General features: G+C 67.5%; 1 protein-coding gene across 1 annotated transcript; it reads right to left on the bottom strand.

The window, feature by feature from the left end:
• Positions 1–213: 213 nt before the first annotated feature.
• INSRR (insulin receptor related receptor) lies at positions 214–15,905 on the bottom strand. The gene is made up of 22 exons (XM_044422634.1): positions 15,734–15,905; positions 12,633–13,193; positions 10,060–10,381; positions 9,487–9,629; positions 8,656–8,800; positions 8,198–8,412; positions 7,778–7,904; positions 7,165–7,403; positions 6,743–6,910; positions 6,478–6,667; positions 6,151–6,192; positions 5,400–5,695; positions 5,077–5,213; positions 4,657–4,822; positions 4,227–4,338; positions 3,664–3,734; positions 3,204–3,433; positions 2,875–2,985; positions 1,962–2,121; positions 1,403–1,532; positions 724–858; positions 214–541 (listed from the first exon to the last, which is right to left on the bottom strand). The coding sequence occupies exons 1-22, from the start codon at positions 15,903–15,905 to the stop codon at positions 214–216; spliced, it is 4,200 nt and encodes a 1,399-aa protein (XP_044278569.1).
• Positions 15,906–16,125: the final 220 nt, after the last annotated feature.

The following is a 16,125-nucleotide window of genomic DNA, read 5'->3' as shown; positions in this document are numbered from 1 at the left end:
GGCCCCCACAGGCTCGGCCCGGGGCCCACAGGGCGAGTCTTGGCGCAAGCGCGTCTCTCGCAGAAGCCAGTGCCAGGTCCCGGGAAGGCAGCTGGCCCTCTCCTCCGGGCAGGAGTCCACTCCCTCCTCCAGCCAGCAGTGCCAGCTGTGCGGTCCATGGGATCCGAGCCCCAGTCCCAGGCGGGCAGGGGGGCGAGACGAGGCGCGCCGAGCTCAGAGGCCCGGCTTCCCGTTTCTGTGGCAGCAGTTTGTGGGCTGGCTCCAGTCACCACCGGGGCCCGCGGCAAGCAGTGGGCCGCCTGCAGGGGCGGCGTCCGAGGCAGGGGCCGGCGCAGGCCCCCCTGTCTCCTCCTCCTGCAGCAGCACGTCTGTCTCCGTGTCCAGCGCCTCCGGGCAGCTGCCACACTTGTTCTCCGGGCTGTGGAAGAAGGAGAGAGCGCGGAAGCCGGCGCTCATGTCGTCCTGGATGCGCTCCAGAATCTGGGCGAAGGAGGGGCGCAGGCGCGGGTTCTGCTGCCAGCACCCCACCATCAGTTCGTGGCTGGAGGAGGAAGAGAGGCAAAAGCGGCCATGGGGCTGCTGTTACGGGCCCGGGAGCAGTGGCCGCGCTGGGCCCCCGCAGCTGGCCGGCCGGCTCTGGCCAGGAATCAAGAGGGGCGTCCTGCACACAGAGCCGGAGGGAGCCGAGCGGCCAGGGGAGGCGGGTGGAGGGGGCAGACTCACAGCTTCTCGGGGCAGTTCTCCGGCTTCTCCAGGACCCCGTTGTCCATCACGTAGTGCAGGACCTGCTCGTTGGACATGCCCTGGTAGGGCTGCTCGGCCAGCGTTGCGATCTCCCACAGCACCACCCCGAAGGACCTGTGGCGGGGGACACCTCGGGTCAGGGGCGGACGCTCCCGGGCTGTCCCAGGCCGGCCGGCCGGCCGGCCTCGATCACCCCCATGCCAGCACACCGCCTTCCACGCTGCAGGAGTGCCGCCCCGGCCCGTTGCACTCGCCCCCAACATCGCTTCAGAAGCCCAAACCGAGAGAGATCTCAGGAGCTGGGGGGCTGCAGCTGGTTGGCAGGCCCCCGGCACGGTTCTGGCCCCTCTGCAAGAAACTGCCTTTTCTGCCCAACTGGGGCCAGGGGACGGGTAGGCTGCAGGATACCCCCCCCCCATTCTTCCTCAAGGCTTGTTTCCCTTGGCCAAGGAAGTGCGCAGGTACCGCCTGCTGTGGGCCCGTCCCTCTGCCCCGGCCCATGTGCTTGTGGGGAGAAAGAGCAGTGCCCAAGTCCCAGTCAGCCCGAGACCCCCATGGGCACCTGCTTCTGGCTGTGGGGACACCCGGGAAGGGCTTGTACAGCGGCCCAGAGCCATGGGGTAGGGGTGGGGTGCGACGTGGAGTCCCAGGCACCTACCAGATGTCCGAGTGAGTGCTGAAAATCCCGTCCTTCAGGGCTTCCGGGGACATCCAGCGGACAGGCAGCAAGCCTTTCCCCCCCTTGCGGTAATAATCCGTCTCGTAGATGTCCCTGGTCATGCCGAAATCTTTCAGAGGGAAGAGAGGGAGGCGCGTCCTTTGGGATGGCGTCCCAGTGCTGAGGACCCCCAGCTGAGCTGCGAGATCGAGCCAAGTGGGAGGGACCGAAGGGAGGAGGGGGAGACCCTGCCGTCTGGCAGCATGCAGGTAGGGCTTGAAGGCCCGAGAGAGCTGCTGCTGCTGCCAACCAGAGTCGGCAGCACAGAGCTAACTGGTTCAGGGCAGAGGTGGGCCCACGCCTTCCAGCCGCTCAAAGGGGCCTTGTGGCAGGGGGAGAAGCGCGGCTGCCAGCCGGGGCCTCGGGGTGACGCTGGCGCCAGGCACAGGAAGGGGCAGAGGAGATGGCGGCTCCACCCGCAGGGGGTCCCCAGAGCAGCGGAAAGGCGGGAGACGGGCCACGGCAGCCACGGACACGCCGGGACTCCCGCTGCGCCCACCTCCGATCTTCACGGTGAAGTCCTCCGACACCATGCAGTTGCGGGCGGCCAGATCCCGGTGCACAAACTTCTTGGCGTTCAGGTAGGCCATGCCATCTGCGATCTCGCCCGCCATCTGGATCATCTCCCTCAGGGAAGGGGGCGGTCGCCCGGGATTCATCTAGCGGAGAGACCCACACGCCGCTGGGCGGGGGGCTCCTCACAGTGCAGAGCCCCCCCTCCCCCGAGAGGCCTCCTCGCCAGAGCCAGCAGCGCATGCCCCGCACAATCAGCCCTCTGGCCCCGGCTCCCCTCAGCTCCTGCTGCTCTCTTGCGGGGTGGACCCAGCCCGCTCCGCCACCGTGCCCGCCACAGGCCTTCCACGCCACGCTCGCCCTCCGGTCTCTGGTCATTATCGCTCTCCGGGTCACGCAGAGCTGCTCCCCTGCCCAGGGAGCCTCCACTACCCAAGCAGATTCCAGTCCGGGACTTTGGCTGCTTTGGAAATCGTGCTTTCCAGGCCAGACTAGCCGCAGCCTCCCCGGGGAGGCCGAGCTCCCAGACGCCTCCCCACCAAAGAAGCGACTGGCTCAGTGGCTGTGGGCAGGGGGGCTCCTCTGCCAGCGAAGCCACGCAGAGACAGCGGCAGTCCAGGGCGAGGGAAGAGCTGCAGTGGCTGTGCCGGAGATGGCGAGAGGGCTGGGGCAGGGGCGGCTGGCGCAGGGTCAGCCTCGGGAGCACGGGGATAGGTGGCGCCTTTGCACCGGACGTCCACAGTGGGTGCAGGGGCCACTTCCGGGTCCCCTGCACCCCAGAGGCTCACACGGCTGCTTTGGGCAGCATTCCCCTCGCCCAGGGCAGAGTCAGACCCTTAAGTGAAGGCTGCTTCGCACGCAGCCGACGTCGGAGGTCCTGAGCCTCAGAGACCACCCACCTCAGCTTCTGGCCGGAGAGAGCGAAGGTAGCTTTTCAAGTCCCCCTGCGTCATCAGCTCCATGATGACCAAGGCGGGCTGGCCCTGGGACACCACGCCGAGGAGACGGACCTGCGGCCAGCAGGGTGAGAGGAGAGCACCAGGCCCTCGTCGAGCAGTTCACGGGCCCCCCAGCACCCAGGGGCCAGCCTGCGCCTCGGGGCCCTCCTGCAGCATAGGCGCCGGCCAGCCGAGCTGCAAAGCCGGCTCGCCCTCAGCCTGCTTCCCAGGGCCCCCCTGGGGCTCCCACCCCGCTGCCGGCCAGACCCAGCCTGCAGGGCCGCCCTTACCACGTGGTGGCAGCGGAAGGCCTTCATGACAGAGGCCTCGTTCAGGAACTCGATCCGCTCCCTGGTGGTGGCCAACTCGTTGACCGTCTTCAGGGCCACCTTGGTCTCCCTGCCCTCCTCCTCCAGGTCCTTCGCCAGCCCCTCGTAGACCATCCCGAAGGAGCCCTGGCCCAGCTCTCGCCGGATCGTGATCTTCTCCCGCGGCACCTCCCACTCGTCCGGGATGTACACTGGCAAGGCAGCCCCCGGAGAGAAGGCTGACGCCAGGGGCCCGGCCACCAGGGGCCGGCTGGAGGGCAGCCACGGCCGGGCAGGTCCACGGCCGCCCCCAGCCCTGCAGGCAGGAGCCCCGGCAGCCAGGCCTGTCTGCCGCAGCCGCCCAGCGAGGCGTAGATGCCGCCGTGGAGGGAAGGCCGCCCGCACAGCCGGCTGGCAGAGCTCCAGAGCGAGCCACACTCACTGTTCGAGGTGCTGAAGTACTCCGGGTTGACCGAGGCGTAGAGTGTGCCGCTGGGGAAGCCCTCGGCGCTCCTGGGAGGGAAGGCCAGAGAGGCTGGGAGGGCGGCATGGGCCACGGCCGTGCAGGCACAGAGACCGACTCGGCATGGGACCCGCTGAGCAGGACCGGAGCCCATCCTCGCTGGCTTCGGTTCAGGGCTGGTGGAGGGGGAAGCTCTCCACCACTCCGTCTGAGGAGCGAGGGCCCCCTGAGCATGCCAGGCCTTCTCAAGCACCGCCAGCTCTCTGCCCCCGGAGCCTCGACGACCCTCCGCTCTGTCCTACAGAGCCACGGAAGGGGTGCCTGGACACGCCTGCCCCAGCCGTTGAATTGCGACCCTCGGCCTCGCTCTGAAAGCAGCTGTGTGCCCCCGTCCCCTCCAGCCAAGGGTGCAGGGAGAGGTGTGCTGGCCAGCAGCCTTCGCGAAGGTGCCACCTTCCCTCCGCGGTTGCCGCCACGGAGACCCCCAGAGCACCGCTTTGGCACAGGCACGGGCGAGGGCCTCGGCTCCGGCCCGCCCTTACCGTTTTTTGTTGTACAAAAAGACGACGACGGCCAGGCACGTGATGCCCACCATCAGCACCACGGGCATGAGTGTCAGGAGTGTGTAGACGTTCCCGGGCTCCTCTTCCTCTACTTGGAAGCCAGAGAGGGGAGGAAAGGCGCATGTGACTATCCCACGGCTGCAGCGCAGAGATGAACCAGCGGCCGGAAAGGCAGGAGCCTCCACGGGCTCCCTCAGCACATCTCCTGGGTGCTCCCCTGTTGCCGGCGGAGTTCACTCGCTGGAAACCGGTTCCCTTTACTGGCCAACACTCCGTGGCTGAGGGCACATTTTGGACTCCCGCCCAAGCACGTGATGCGTGTGCCCAATTGCAACGCCATCCTGACCTGAATCTTGGCCCAACACCCATCAGCCACCATAGCTGAGCAATGAGAAGCCCTCTCACTCACCCGGCCCAAGGATGTAAAACTTGATGAGCCCCGTCCACGAGCCGTTCCCGGCCAGGGAAGTGGCACGAACCTTGGCAGAGTAATTCCCCGGCTGGAGCAGAGCAAGGTGGTAGCCGCCGTACCGAGCATAGCGGTGGCGGGAGACACACACCACCGACACGACTTTCTGCATGGAAAAGCGGCACAGCATCCAGCGGTGCGGGGGGGCACAGGCACCAGCTTGGCGTTCCCCAGCCCCGGGCTGTGCGAATCGGTGACTGATGGGGAGCCAAATACGAAGAGGCGGGGGAGATGCACCCTCCCAAGCCTGTACGGGCTGCTGATGTCGTCAAAGGGAAGGCACCGGCTCTTTGCCAGGAAAAGCTGCCCCCCACCCCGCAGGACAAGGGTCGGTCCCCACCGGCGCCACGGCCTCCTCACCTCACTCTCCCGGCTGTACTTGATCTCATATTTGAGGATGAGGCCATTGGGGTTCGGGGGCTCCCCCCAGCGGAGCAGCACACTGTTCTTGCTGGCTGGCTCCCAGGTCATGTTGCCGGGGATGTTGTCCGCTTGAGCTGGCGGGGGAGCAGCACACAGCATGCCGAGAGCCAGAGGCCCACGGAGAGGTCGCCGCCGCCCTCCTCCCACCCAGCCCTCTCCCCAGTGCAGCCCACTTGGGATGGGCCAGGAAAGCCTCCGTCTCTCCCGCTGCCCCCGACCCCGGCTCGGCTCCGCACAGGACTGCCGGCTGCGGCACTTACGCTCCGGCATGGTCCTGGCAAAGACGAAGGTGGCGGCGCTGCAGCCCACGGTCTGCGCGGCGTGGTTGCAGGCGTGGATGTCGATGCGGTACTCGGTGAAGTGGCGCAAATGGGAAATGACTGTGCGGTCGCGGACCACCTTGTCTTCAAAGATGCGGAAGTCCCTCTCCAGCTTGGCGTCAGCCTCCGTGTGGTTCAGGGCGACTCCGTTGGCCAGGGTCTCCGGGGAGAGCATGCTGCCGGAGACGTGGCCCGCCACGGTCACGGCAAAGGTGTCCCTGCGCCTTTTTGGGACCCTGTTGCGGGGGAAGGAAGACGTGTGGCGAGAGGCCCCCAGGCAGAGGGCGGGCCTCAGGCAGGCCTGCTCAGCCCCCTGCTCAGGGAAACCCACTGCCTGGGCAGGAGCCAGCCCCGCCCCCCCCCCGCAGCGCCCCCAGGAGAGCAACTGTGGCTCAGCAGGCACAACAGGCACTGCGGGGCGGGCAGAGGAGGAGTCCCAGCGGCTGATCGTGGGAACAAGGCGCTCTCCTCTCCCCGCAAAGCGGACCGTTCTGTGCTGGCGAGCAGCACAGCCTCCACCTGCTGCTCCTGCACTGTGCCCCCGAACCTCTCCTGTGCAGAGGCCCAAGCCCCCCACGCACCCACCTGCCTGCTCAACCCGACGGGAGCGGCGCGGCCAGCGGAAGAGCCCGGGCAGAGCTCCCTCAGCCAGCCTGGCCCTGCCCAGCTGCCACCAATGGCCGCGACTCACCTGTTTGAGATCTTGTTGATAGACGTCACTTTCCAGGGGGGCCTGGGGAAAGACAGAGAGGGCAAGGGGCATGTCTCACCAAGCCCCCCCAAGTACAAGCCCCCCCCACGTCCCTCCACCGGGCCTGCTTCTGCTTGCATCGCAGGAGGGCAGCTCTCCGGCCCGCACGTGGGGGGCAGTCCTGCCGGCCAGCACCCTGCTCTGCCCCCGCTCGGATGAAGCGCCGCCAGGACGCGGGCCGCGGCTGGCCAGCAAGGCGAGCACCAGAGGGTGTCTGCCCATGGGCCCCTCTGACCATGCCACGAGTGCCCCCCGGGAGCCGCTCACCTGGGGATGATGATGGAGTTATGCAGGAAGTTCTCGAACTTCTTCTGGAAGGAGACGGTCTCCGTCTGCGGCTGGGCCTGCCCCACGGGGCTTCGGCACGGGCAGCACTGGTCGTCCGCGTCCCCCTCGGGGGCCTCCCTGCCATCCGTGTCAAAGCGGGTGTCCGCGCTGCTGGTGGGCAGGCGGAGGCCTGGCGGGAGGAGAGGGGCGTCAGCTACCGGCTCCGTGCGGCGCGGGACACGGGCCGCCCTGGGGGGAGCCCTACCTTTGTGGCAGTAATCGTTCACGAAGAGCTCTGCGTCCTCGGCCAGCTGCTGCCACAGCACCAGGTAGTAGGTGAGGTTGCCGTTGGGCTGGCTGGGCAGCTTCCAGCGCACGATCAGGTGGGAGGAGGAGTTGGACATGGAGATGACCTCCCGCGGCACCGTCGGAGCTGCCCGCAAGAGGCCGGCGTGAGGAGGACGCGCCGACGCACACGGCAGGCGCGGGCAGGCAGCGGGGCCGGCCTGGCGCCCGCCTGCGCCCTTTGCCCCGAAGGGCCAGCAGTCCCTCCGGCCCGTCGGGCCCAGTCCAGGAAGGACGGCGGGCCAGCCAGGCCAGGGCACCTCCAGCCTAGCACAGCCGGCCGTCTGAGTGGGGCCTCCTCAGCCGGGGCTGCTCAGAGGGGGGTGGAGCCCCCACGCCTACCTGCAGGCAGGGTGCGGATGTAGACCACCTTGCTCTGGGCCCCATAGTCGCGCCCCTCCTCAGCGGTGGTGAGCGTGATCGCCCGCACGAAGATGGCGTACTGTGTCCAGGGCTTGAGGTGCTGGAGGGTCACGCCGGGGTCCTGGTCGTTGTGCAGGGGCAGCTCCACGTCCACCACGTTCCAGCTGTTGGCCCCACAGGCGTCCTGCCCCACGTGCTCCGTCACGTTCTGGAAGGGCCTGCGGCAGAGGGGGCTGGCTGAGCACAAGGAGGCGGCCGCGGGCACGGCTGGCCGGGAACAGCCTCGCGCCCCAGCCCTGCGCCCCAGCCTCTTGTCGAGCTGCGCCACCACGCAGAAAACCCGGACGCAAAGCTCTGCGGGGACGCTGGGCGGCGGAAGGGCGCTGGAGCCGAGCCCACTGGCCCGGCCTCCTCTGCCGCAGCAGCTGGCCGGGTGCCCGCAGGGAGCCCCGCCAGCCACACACCTCCCCTCATGCCCCCAGCCGCTCGCCGCGCGGGGACACGTGGCCTCCCCTCTGGGGCGGGAGAGCCGTTGCCCCCCAGGAGGCACCCCCCCACTCGTTCCTCGGGGCAGAGGCAGCCTGGCCCTCACGATTCCTTGTAGTAGACAATGAAGCTGAGGAGGTCGCGATACTCCGGGGGCTGGTAGCGCTCCCACTTGAGGACGATGCGGTCCGACTCAGTCACGTTGGACACGAAGCGCAAGGTCTGGGTTTTGCCTGAAGAGGGAGAGAGCTCAGGGGAGCCCCAGGAAGGGGCAGGCGGGTGGCCCGTGGCCAAGGAGCAAACGCAGCTCCGTTTCTGGCCATGAATCAGGCATCAGAGCCCCCGTTTTCATGCATAAGAATAGAAACCCCCCAGAAGGCCCAAGAGGGGGCCAGAGGCTCCCCATGGCCCCTGCCGTCTCCAGAAGGATGGCGCGAGCCCCTCTGCCTGCAGGTCCACCGGGCCCTTGCGGCGTCCATGGCCGCCCCTCCCCGCTGCCTCCTCTCCCTCCCGCTGGGAGACTCACAAGACGCTCTGTCGCCGTTCGTGCGTGGGTTGATCTCGGCCTTGTTCTGCCGGCCCTTTGTGCCGGTGATCTCCTCCAAGCGGTAGATCTCGGAGAGGCAGAGCCGGGGGTTGAAGGCGAAGTACACCTTGCCCACCGGGATGGCGAGGGCGTGGTGGCGCCAGTCCCACAGCCGCTGCAGGTTCTGGTTGTCCAGCACGTACAGCGTGTAGTTCCTGCGGGGAGAGCGGGAGCGCGTGCCTGGGCTGCCCCGGGGCCGAGGGGGCTTCTTGTCCGGGGGCAGGAGGCGCCTTGGGGTGGTCTGTGTTCCCCGGTCAGAAGCGGCACCTGCGGGAGCCAGCATTCCCCGCTGGGCACGTCAGGACGGGGCTCGGCGCCGTTTCCTTCCCTGAGCACAGATCATGCCCCTCTGCATCGGCCCAACGGCCACCCGCGCGGCCAGCCGGGCCCGCACTCACCCGTCCACCATGGAGTCGCCCCGGATCAGCTTAAGGTTCCTGAAGAAGGACAGCGAGATGAGGGCGAAGGAGTGCTTGATCTTCAGGAAGCCCGTGATGGTCTCGATGAGGCCCAGGCTGCCCTGCAGGGCCGCGGCCAGGTTATCTGCAGGGGCAGGGCAGCCGTGAGTCCCAGCCCGGGGGGCCTTGGGGGGCGTCTCTGAGGGCAGGGAGGACGCGCAAGCCAGAAGGTGCTCCACAGCTGGACGGCCGGACGGGGACGGGGATGAGGCTCTGCGGAGGATCTGAAAGCCCGGGCCGGCTCCAGCTGGTTTTGGACCCCCATCCGGCCTCTCCGAAGCAACGCCTCCGTAAAGGCCCGGAGAGCCCCCTCTGGCGAGCACTTCCCGCTGCAAGAGGAGCGTCTCCCACACGCAACCGCCCTCGCCCTCGCCCTCGTCGCCCCAGTGGGCTCCACAGGGCCTTCAGGGGTGGGGGCAGCCCCCCGCAGCCGGACAGCCTCGCGTGGCTTTGGCATCTTTCTTGCTCCTGCGCGCAGATCAAAGGGCAGCCTGGCTCCGGGCCCCCCTGGAGAACAGACCCAAGACGGGGGTGGGAAGCCCTCCGAACCGCCACGGATATGTTGCATCTGGGGGTCCCCTCAAAGTACTGCTGGCCCCCCATTTACAGCCCTCCACGTTTTCCTGCCACTCAATGCGCCTGCCTTTCTTCTCTCCACGGAGCACCTCAAAGAAGGCAGCCGGAGGCCGGAAAGCTTGTGGCTGCACAGCTTCTTCGGAGCCACCCCTCCCTCCGCAGGGAGCCCCCCCCCCAAGGGCGCGGGCCACTCACCCCCCCGGCGGATGTTCAGGATCAGGTTGCCCTCGACAAGTGTGCAGCCGGCCAGGTCCTTGGCTGCCCGCGTGGAGTCGATGGTCTTGGTGCCCACCTTGCACTCCTTTGGACACAGCCCCTCACACTTGTGGCAGATGATGCTGCGGGGAGGGTGCAGACTGGGGCTGATGGGCCTCCTGGCGCCAAGGGCCGCTCCGCACAACTCCGGAGCACCCCGGAGCTGACCCAGATGGCTGGGGGCTGCTGGGGCATCCCTCCCCCAGCTCCTCCTCAGGGCTCAGGGCCCAGCCAGGGACCGGTAACACCCTCCAGGGCCAGACCTCCCTGCTCCCTCCCGGCAACCAGGCACCCGTCCTGGCCCAGGGTCCATCCTGCAGGCAGGCCCCAAGGAAGCGGCCGCCTCCAGAGCCAGCTCTGGGCTCGGCCTGAGCCTGCCCGGGAGCTGGCGGGCGAGGGGGCCCCCAGGGGCACCCCACTCTCCGGTCCACATGGGCCGGGGCTTCCTGCTGTGAGTGCCGCCCGGAGACCCCCGAGCAAGGCGCCGGAGGGCCAGAGACGCCCGCGGCTCACCTGCTCTCATTCCTCCTGTAGCCAGGCGGGCACTCGGCCAGGCACTGCCGCTGGTGGATGACGAACCGGGAGGCGTCGCGCGGGTTCTCGGACACCTTGCGCAGGCTGGCGCAGTGCTCGGCCGTCACGCAGCGCCAGCCCTCATACTCGTAGGCCAGCTCGGGGCAGGCGCGCAGGCAGCGGCCGTTGAAGTCGAAGTGGCGGCAGGCGGTGCAGGCCCGCGGGTCCCGGGCCCGGCTGCAACCGCCCAGGCACTCTGGGTGGCAGCACTCGGCCCCGCCGGTGCAGGCGCCCCCCGCGCCCCCCGCGCCGCAAGGACACACTGCAGGGAGGAAGCAGAGCAGAGCGGGCGTGGGCGGGGGGCCGGGGGGTGCGGCCGCCCCAAGGCTCGGCACCCACGGGCACCCGGGTGGCTTCCCCAGCGTGCCCCAAGAGTGGGCCGGAAGGACCCTTCACGGAGCAGGAGAGGGAGCCCCGCTTGCACCGCCTGGCAGCCGAGCGCGGCGGCCAAATTGGCACAATTTCTTGTGGCGGGTGCTTTCTGCAGCCGTTCGCAACACCGGGAAGGTGCCTGTCCTCTTAGGCCAGGAAAACTGGGACTTCCCCAGGCCTTAGGGATGCTACGGCCACAGGATTGCCGCAAACTCTCGGCACGGGGAGGGCATCCATCGCTGGCAAAAGAGAGTCTGCACCGGCTCTCTGCGTTCGCCCCATAAATGCGCACGCCAGAGGACCTGGCTCCCTCCTGCCTTTCACATCGGGATCCCCCAGCAGCCGGCTCGTGGGTCCTTCGCCCAGCCAGCCCGAGCCCGAAGGCATGTGCGGCACTCGCGATAAGGATCAGTCTGTTTGCGGTGTCTGTTTCATGAGCCAGCCTTTGTTTACACCAAACGGCCCGGAGGAGCCTCACGCGCAGCACGAGCCTCGCACGGGGCAGGGACCCTGCCACGGAAGGCAGCTGGCCTCCGAGCCGAGCGCGAGCGCGACGCGCCTGCCCGAGCGCCCCCTCGGGCCTTCCCCTCCACTGGCAGGCGCTGCCGCCTTCGCGGCACTTCCACACGGCTGCGCAAGAGGCTCCAGCAGGGCCCAGGCCGAGCGGGCGTCCCTGGACCTGGCCGTGCAGTGCGCCACCACGCTGCACGGACCCCGGATGGGCAGCTGCGCCCCGGGATGCCATGGAGGCCAATCCAAGCGCGGGCCAGAGGAGGGCTGATCTGGCTGCTGCGGGCGAGCGGCCCTCGGCGAGGATTCCCAGATCAGGGGCTTGGGAAGCCGCTCTGAGGAGGGCCAGAGAGGAGGGGGCATGTTGCCCCCGTGCCCAGGCGGGGAGGCCCTGGGGGGCCCTAATGAACCGAAGCCCCCTGCCCCCCACCCCGCTCTCCCCTCTGGACTAGTTCCCTTCTTGCAGCTGGACCCTAAAAATAGACTCTGTGCACTCCAGAAGTAGAACACCTGCTTCCCAACAGCAGTTTCTCTGTGTAAACACAACTGAGAACAAAGTTTATTGGGTTCTTGTTTTGAGGAGGCTTACAGAGAAGTCCGCGGCTGGATCTCGCCAGTCCCATCCCAGTGCAGCTGGGCCGAGAGCCAGACCGTGGCACCGGGCCGGCGGCTGTGGGGAAGGCTCAAGGACTCCCCGCGTGCCCCAGAGAGGCGAGGGGGCCCAGCTCGAGGGCTCCTCACACGGACCGTCCAGAGGCACCGCGGGCGCCTTGCTCATGTTTGGTCCCTCTCAACCTGAAGCTGCCGTGGAAAAGCACGGAGGAGCCACGGTGTGAGGACGGCACGATCTGGAATCGCGACAAAGGCTGTGAACACAACCCTGATGGTGCACCAAAGCAGGCGCAGGGACCAGGCACAGCCCGAGAGGCGAGAGCCAAGCTCGCTGAGGGTGTCGGATGCGTCCGGGGGTCTGGCGGGGCACCGCAAGGCCTCCTCCGCTCCCCCACCTCTACTGCTCGCGCTGTTCTCTGCTGTCTGCAGCTGAGACCCGGATGCGTTCGAGCTGCAGCTTTTTTGTAATAACTGCATCCAAACTCAGGGCAAGATGCTCAGTATATTAAGCATCCTTACTGTACCTCTTAAGATAAAAGCACCAAACAGGAAGCTCTGTCGGCTGCCCCCACCTAGGCCCTTCAAGCCAGCTCAGCCTGAAGCAGCCGTTCCCCTCTGGGGCCTGCTTTGCCTTCTCCTGGGAGGGTCCCCTGGCTGCTGACATGCACAAACCTACAATTTCTGGGGCCTGGAGAACAAGCAGGTGTGGCTATGCAGGTCCCCGTGTCGCTTTAGGGTTGCTTTCGACCTGAAATGGGACACGTTCTCTCTCTCCTTCGCCTCAGCCATTGCTCTGCTGTGCAGCTGCCTCGTGGGGGAACCCGAGGGAGAGGCACCGGACTATCTCAAGGAGTAAATAAAATATCGGCGCAGGCAGGAAGGGACAGCACAGGGATGGGGGGGCACCTTCTGGGCTACCTGCCGGCCTTACGTGGCCACTGGTGCGGGGCAAGGACCCTCCCAAAGCCCCGTGACAACCGGCACTGCCCCCCCCCCCCCCGCCCAGCCCAGCCACGGACCTTTCTGGCAGTTGCTGGAGGTCCAGCAGCGGTACTCCAGGGGCCCCTTGAGGCTGGTCTGGGTCTGGACGCAGGGCTTCTCCACGTCCAGGATGCCCGGGCACACGTCGGCACACTCCTCCGCTGGCTTGTTGTGCAGGATGATGTTCTGCTCGAGGGGGTGGGGCGGCTGCAGCAGCCCCCAGTCGATGGTGGAGATGTGGCAGAGCTCCTGGTTGCGCTCGATGCGCACCGACCCGTTGAGGATGTTGGTCAGGCTGTGCAGGCCGATGTCTCGCAGGTGCGGCATCTCGAAGATGACCAGGGCGTAGTTGAAGAAGAGACTGGTCCCCCGGATGACCGACAGGTTGGGGAAGAGGTCCCGCAAGCTCTCCAGCCCGTAGACCCGGAAGAGCAGCAGGTACTCTGTGATCATGACCAGGCGGGGGAAGCTGAGCGGCCGGAAGTCCTCGCTGCTGGTGGTGAACATCAGCAGGATCTGCAGGCTGCCCTCCACGATGGTGCAGTTCTCCAGCTTCCGCAGCTGCGAGGGGTCCATGCGGATGTCCAGGCTCCCGCAGACTGCGGGGGGAGAGGGCAGGGGGAGACGGGGAGGCGTCAGGGCGGCACGGCTCCGAGGGGCGAGCAGCGCCACGTGCCCACGGCTGACTGCACAAAGCAGGAGCTGAGCGTTACTGGACTGAAAGCATCCGATGCGATTTAAAAAAAATTAAAGTACCTCTAACACACTTAGGGCATTTGGGTTGATTTCCCGGTGGCACTGCCTCTCCGTCCTGGCCAAGTCCTCGGCCCAGCGTGCCCAGATGCCACGAAGCCCGGAGCAGGCCCATCTCCGCACGCACGCCTGCAGCCGGCACTGCCGGGAAGCGGCGGCACGGGGCAGAGCCGTTTCCGCAAGAGGAAAAACCCAAATGTGCGGTGGGAAACTTCGTTTTCACGAGACGGGAAGAGTTTGGGGCCCGGGCGAGAGTTTTCTTTCTTGGCTTGCTTGTTCGCGTGTTTGTTTGTTTTTCTACTTGAATGCTACTAACTATCCCGATAGCAATCACTTTCCTGAACAGCATAACCCTATTTGTTTCTACGTTAGAGGAAAGGGAGCATTGGCTTGAGGATGGTCCTCCAGAACCTGATTTAAGACAGAAATGCTTGCTGAGAACGTGGCCGGCCCCTGCTGCTCTCCACGGGAGACAGCGCTGGCAGGACTCTGGCCCGCTCCCGGGAGATGCAGGCAGCCCTGCCTGCCCCCACCCCTCCCGGGGCACTGATATTTACCCAGGGAAGCAGCGGCTGCTGCTTTCCCGGCTGCCCCGAGGGGCACATGCGTCGCCCCAGGGCGGCACGGCAAAGAGACACATCTGCCGGCTTCCCAGAGAGTGGGACGGCGCTCTCCGCCTCCGCCGCCCTCCTGGCATTCGCCAGCGGCAACCAGCAAAGCAGCCCCGCTTGCCCACACACACACACACGGGGGGGGGGGCGGCCTGCTGACTGGCCCCCTCCCCGCATGCCCCTCGCCTGCCTGAGGGCGATGCAGCATCTGCCGTTCTGCCTCTCCAGGCGGCCAAAGCAGGGTGGCCCTGGAGCCAGGAGCCGTCATCTGCCGCAAGCCCACCCATGCGCCCCGCTGTGCCAGCTCCCTCGCCTGTGGCGACCTGTGAGGGGGGTCACGGACCCTCCAGCTCCGCCAGGGCCGTGCCGCTCCAGCCCGTGTCCTACAGGCACATGTGAGCGTGAAACCTGAAGCCAAAATATCATCTCAGGAGCAACTTCTCAGCTCGAAGTGCAATTTACTATAAACACCGGGGCAAACGCCATCACCTGAGAGCCAACCCCAAACAGTCCACCTGGCAACAGGAGCTGGCAGCTGGGCCCTTTCGGGCCTCACGGGGTGGAGGGAAGCCCACGAGGGGCACCGCGGGTGCCGGGCAGCCTGGCCGGGCCTGGCCGAGCGGGGAACAGGCGGATCCCCTGGAGGGGAGCCCCTGCCCGGGCCAGCCAAGCCCCCACCGGGCAGGGGCTTCCCTCTGTCGGGTGCCGCATTCCCTTGCAGGCTGTCCCCCAGCCTTGAGCAGACACCCCCTTGCCTCCCCCCCCCACCCCGCTTGCTCTCCCCACTGTCTGCAGGACAGAAGGTGAGGGAGCCAGCTGTCCCGCCCCATCCCACGAAGCCGGCCGTGTCCTCCAGGGCTGCACCGGGGCCTTCCCAGCCCGCCTCATGGCATTCGGGGCAACCCTTCAGGAGACACGGAGAGCGCAAGGCGCTGTAGGGCTGCCTGAACGGGCCTCACCCACTTTACACCCGATTCAAGGGCTTCAAGGCCCATCAGCCCCGGTGAGCAGGACCCATGGTCCAGACTGCCGGAACCACTGCCCAAATGTGTGGGGGGTCTCAGCCTCACGGAGCTGATCTTCCCATCCGCGCAGAAGGGCCCACCAGCGCATGAGCCATGCCCTCAGCCCGGCCCGGCCACCTGCCCCACCTCGAGGGCCGCTCGGTGGGCACCTGGCCGTGCTGCTCCAGATTTTTTTCCCCGACAGAAGAAGGAGCCGTCTAAGAATCCTGACATGGGCAAAGGGCGAAGGCAACTCGTTGGAAGCCCCTTATTATACCAGGCAAATCAAATGCAAGACCTGGGCTCTCCCTCGGCACACTGGCGCATCCCTTCTGCTGAAACCAAACCGGTTTCCCCTCTGCGCCAGGTGAGCCCTCTTGCCTCTTCCGTCCTTCCCACAGAGCCGGTGCCACCCTCACGTCTGAGCACTTCTGATGCCTCCAGTCTGATTTAATTCCAGCTGCAATGCCTGCATTAGCTCCTTGGAACAGCAAAGGCTGCAGAGCGAGACCACGGAAGGCTTCCCCTGGGCTCCGCCTGGCCGGCCAGTCCTTTGCGCAGCCGCTCCCTCCCCAGCCTCTGCCGGGACAGGGAGGGGTGTGGCACCTCGGTGCCTCCCCAGACGCAGGCGGCCTGCCACAGGAGCTTCCGTGCCGCGCGCGGAGCCGTGCCCGTGTGGGGGCCGAGCGGGCGGGCAGGCAGAGGCCTGGGAGCCGTACCGGGCAGGCAGCCTTGACCCACCCAAGCCGGCCGCGCCCCGGGAAGACATACCTTCTGGGGTGACCGGCTGAGGGCCCAGCCAGAGGAGGCTGAGGAGGAGCAGGGCCCCCCAGGGGCCCCCCATGCCCCTCTGCGCCTTCAGTCCCCCCGTCCCGACGGGCCCGGCTCCCGAGGGCGAAGCTGAGTGCGGCAGCCTAGCCTGCCAGCCGGGCGCCACGCTCATCCGGACGCAGCCATGGCTGCGCTGCCTCTGCTCTTGCCGACCGACCGGCGGCTGCACGGCGCACTGGGCGAGGGAGCACCCGGGCCGGGGCAGCCACCTGCTCCTGCGCCTCCGTGTGCCGAGGAGGCTGCTGGCGCGGCAGGTCGACCGGCAGGGGGGCGGGGTGGGGCCAGCCCCTCCGCACAGCCCCACGCCTTCCCGCCAAGCAGCGCCTCCCAGG

This window comes from Varanus komodoensis, unplaced genomic scaffold, assembly GCF_004798865.1.
Source record: "Varanus komodoensis strain SLA01 unplaced genomic scaffold, ASM479886v1 scaffold132, whole genome shotgun sequence".
In the NCBI taxonomy this organism is placed as follows: Eukaryota; Metazoa; Chordata; class Lepidosauria; order Squamata; family Varanidae; genus Varanus; species Varanus komodoensis.
Note: the sequence above shows the minus strand (reverse complement) of the source record. Positions and strands in the feature narration are given on the sequence as shown.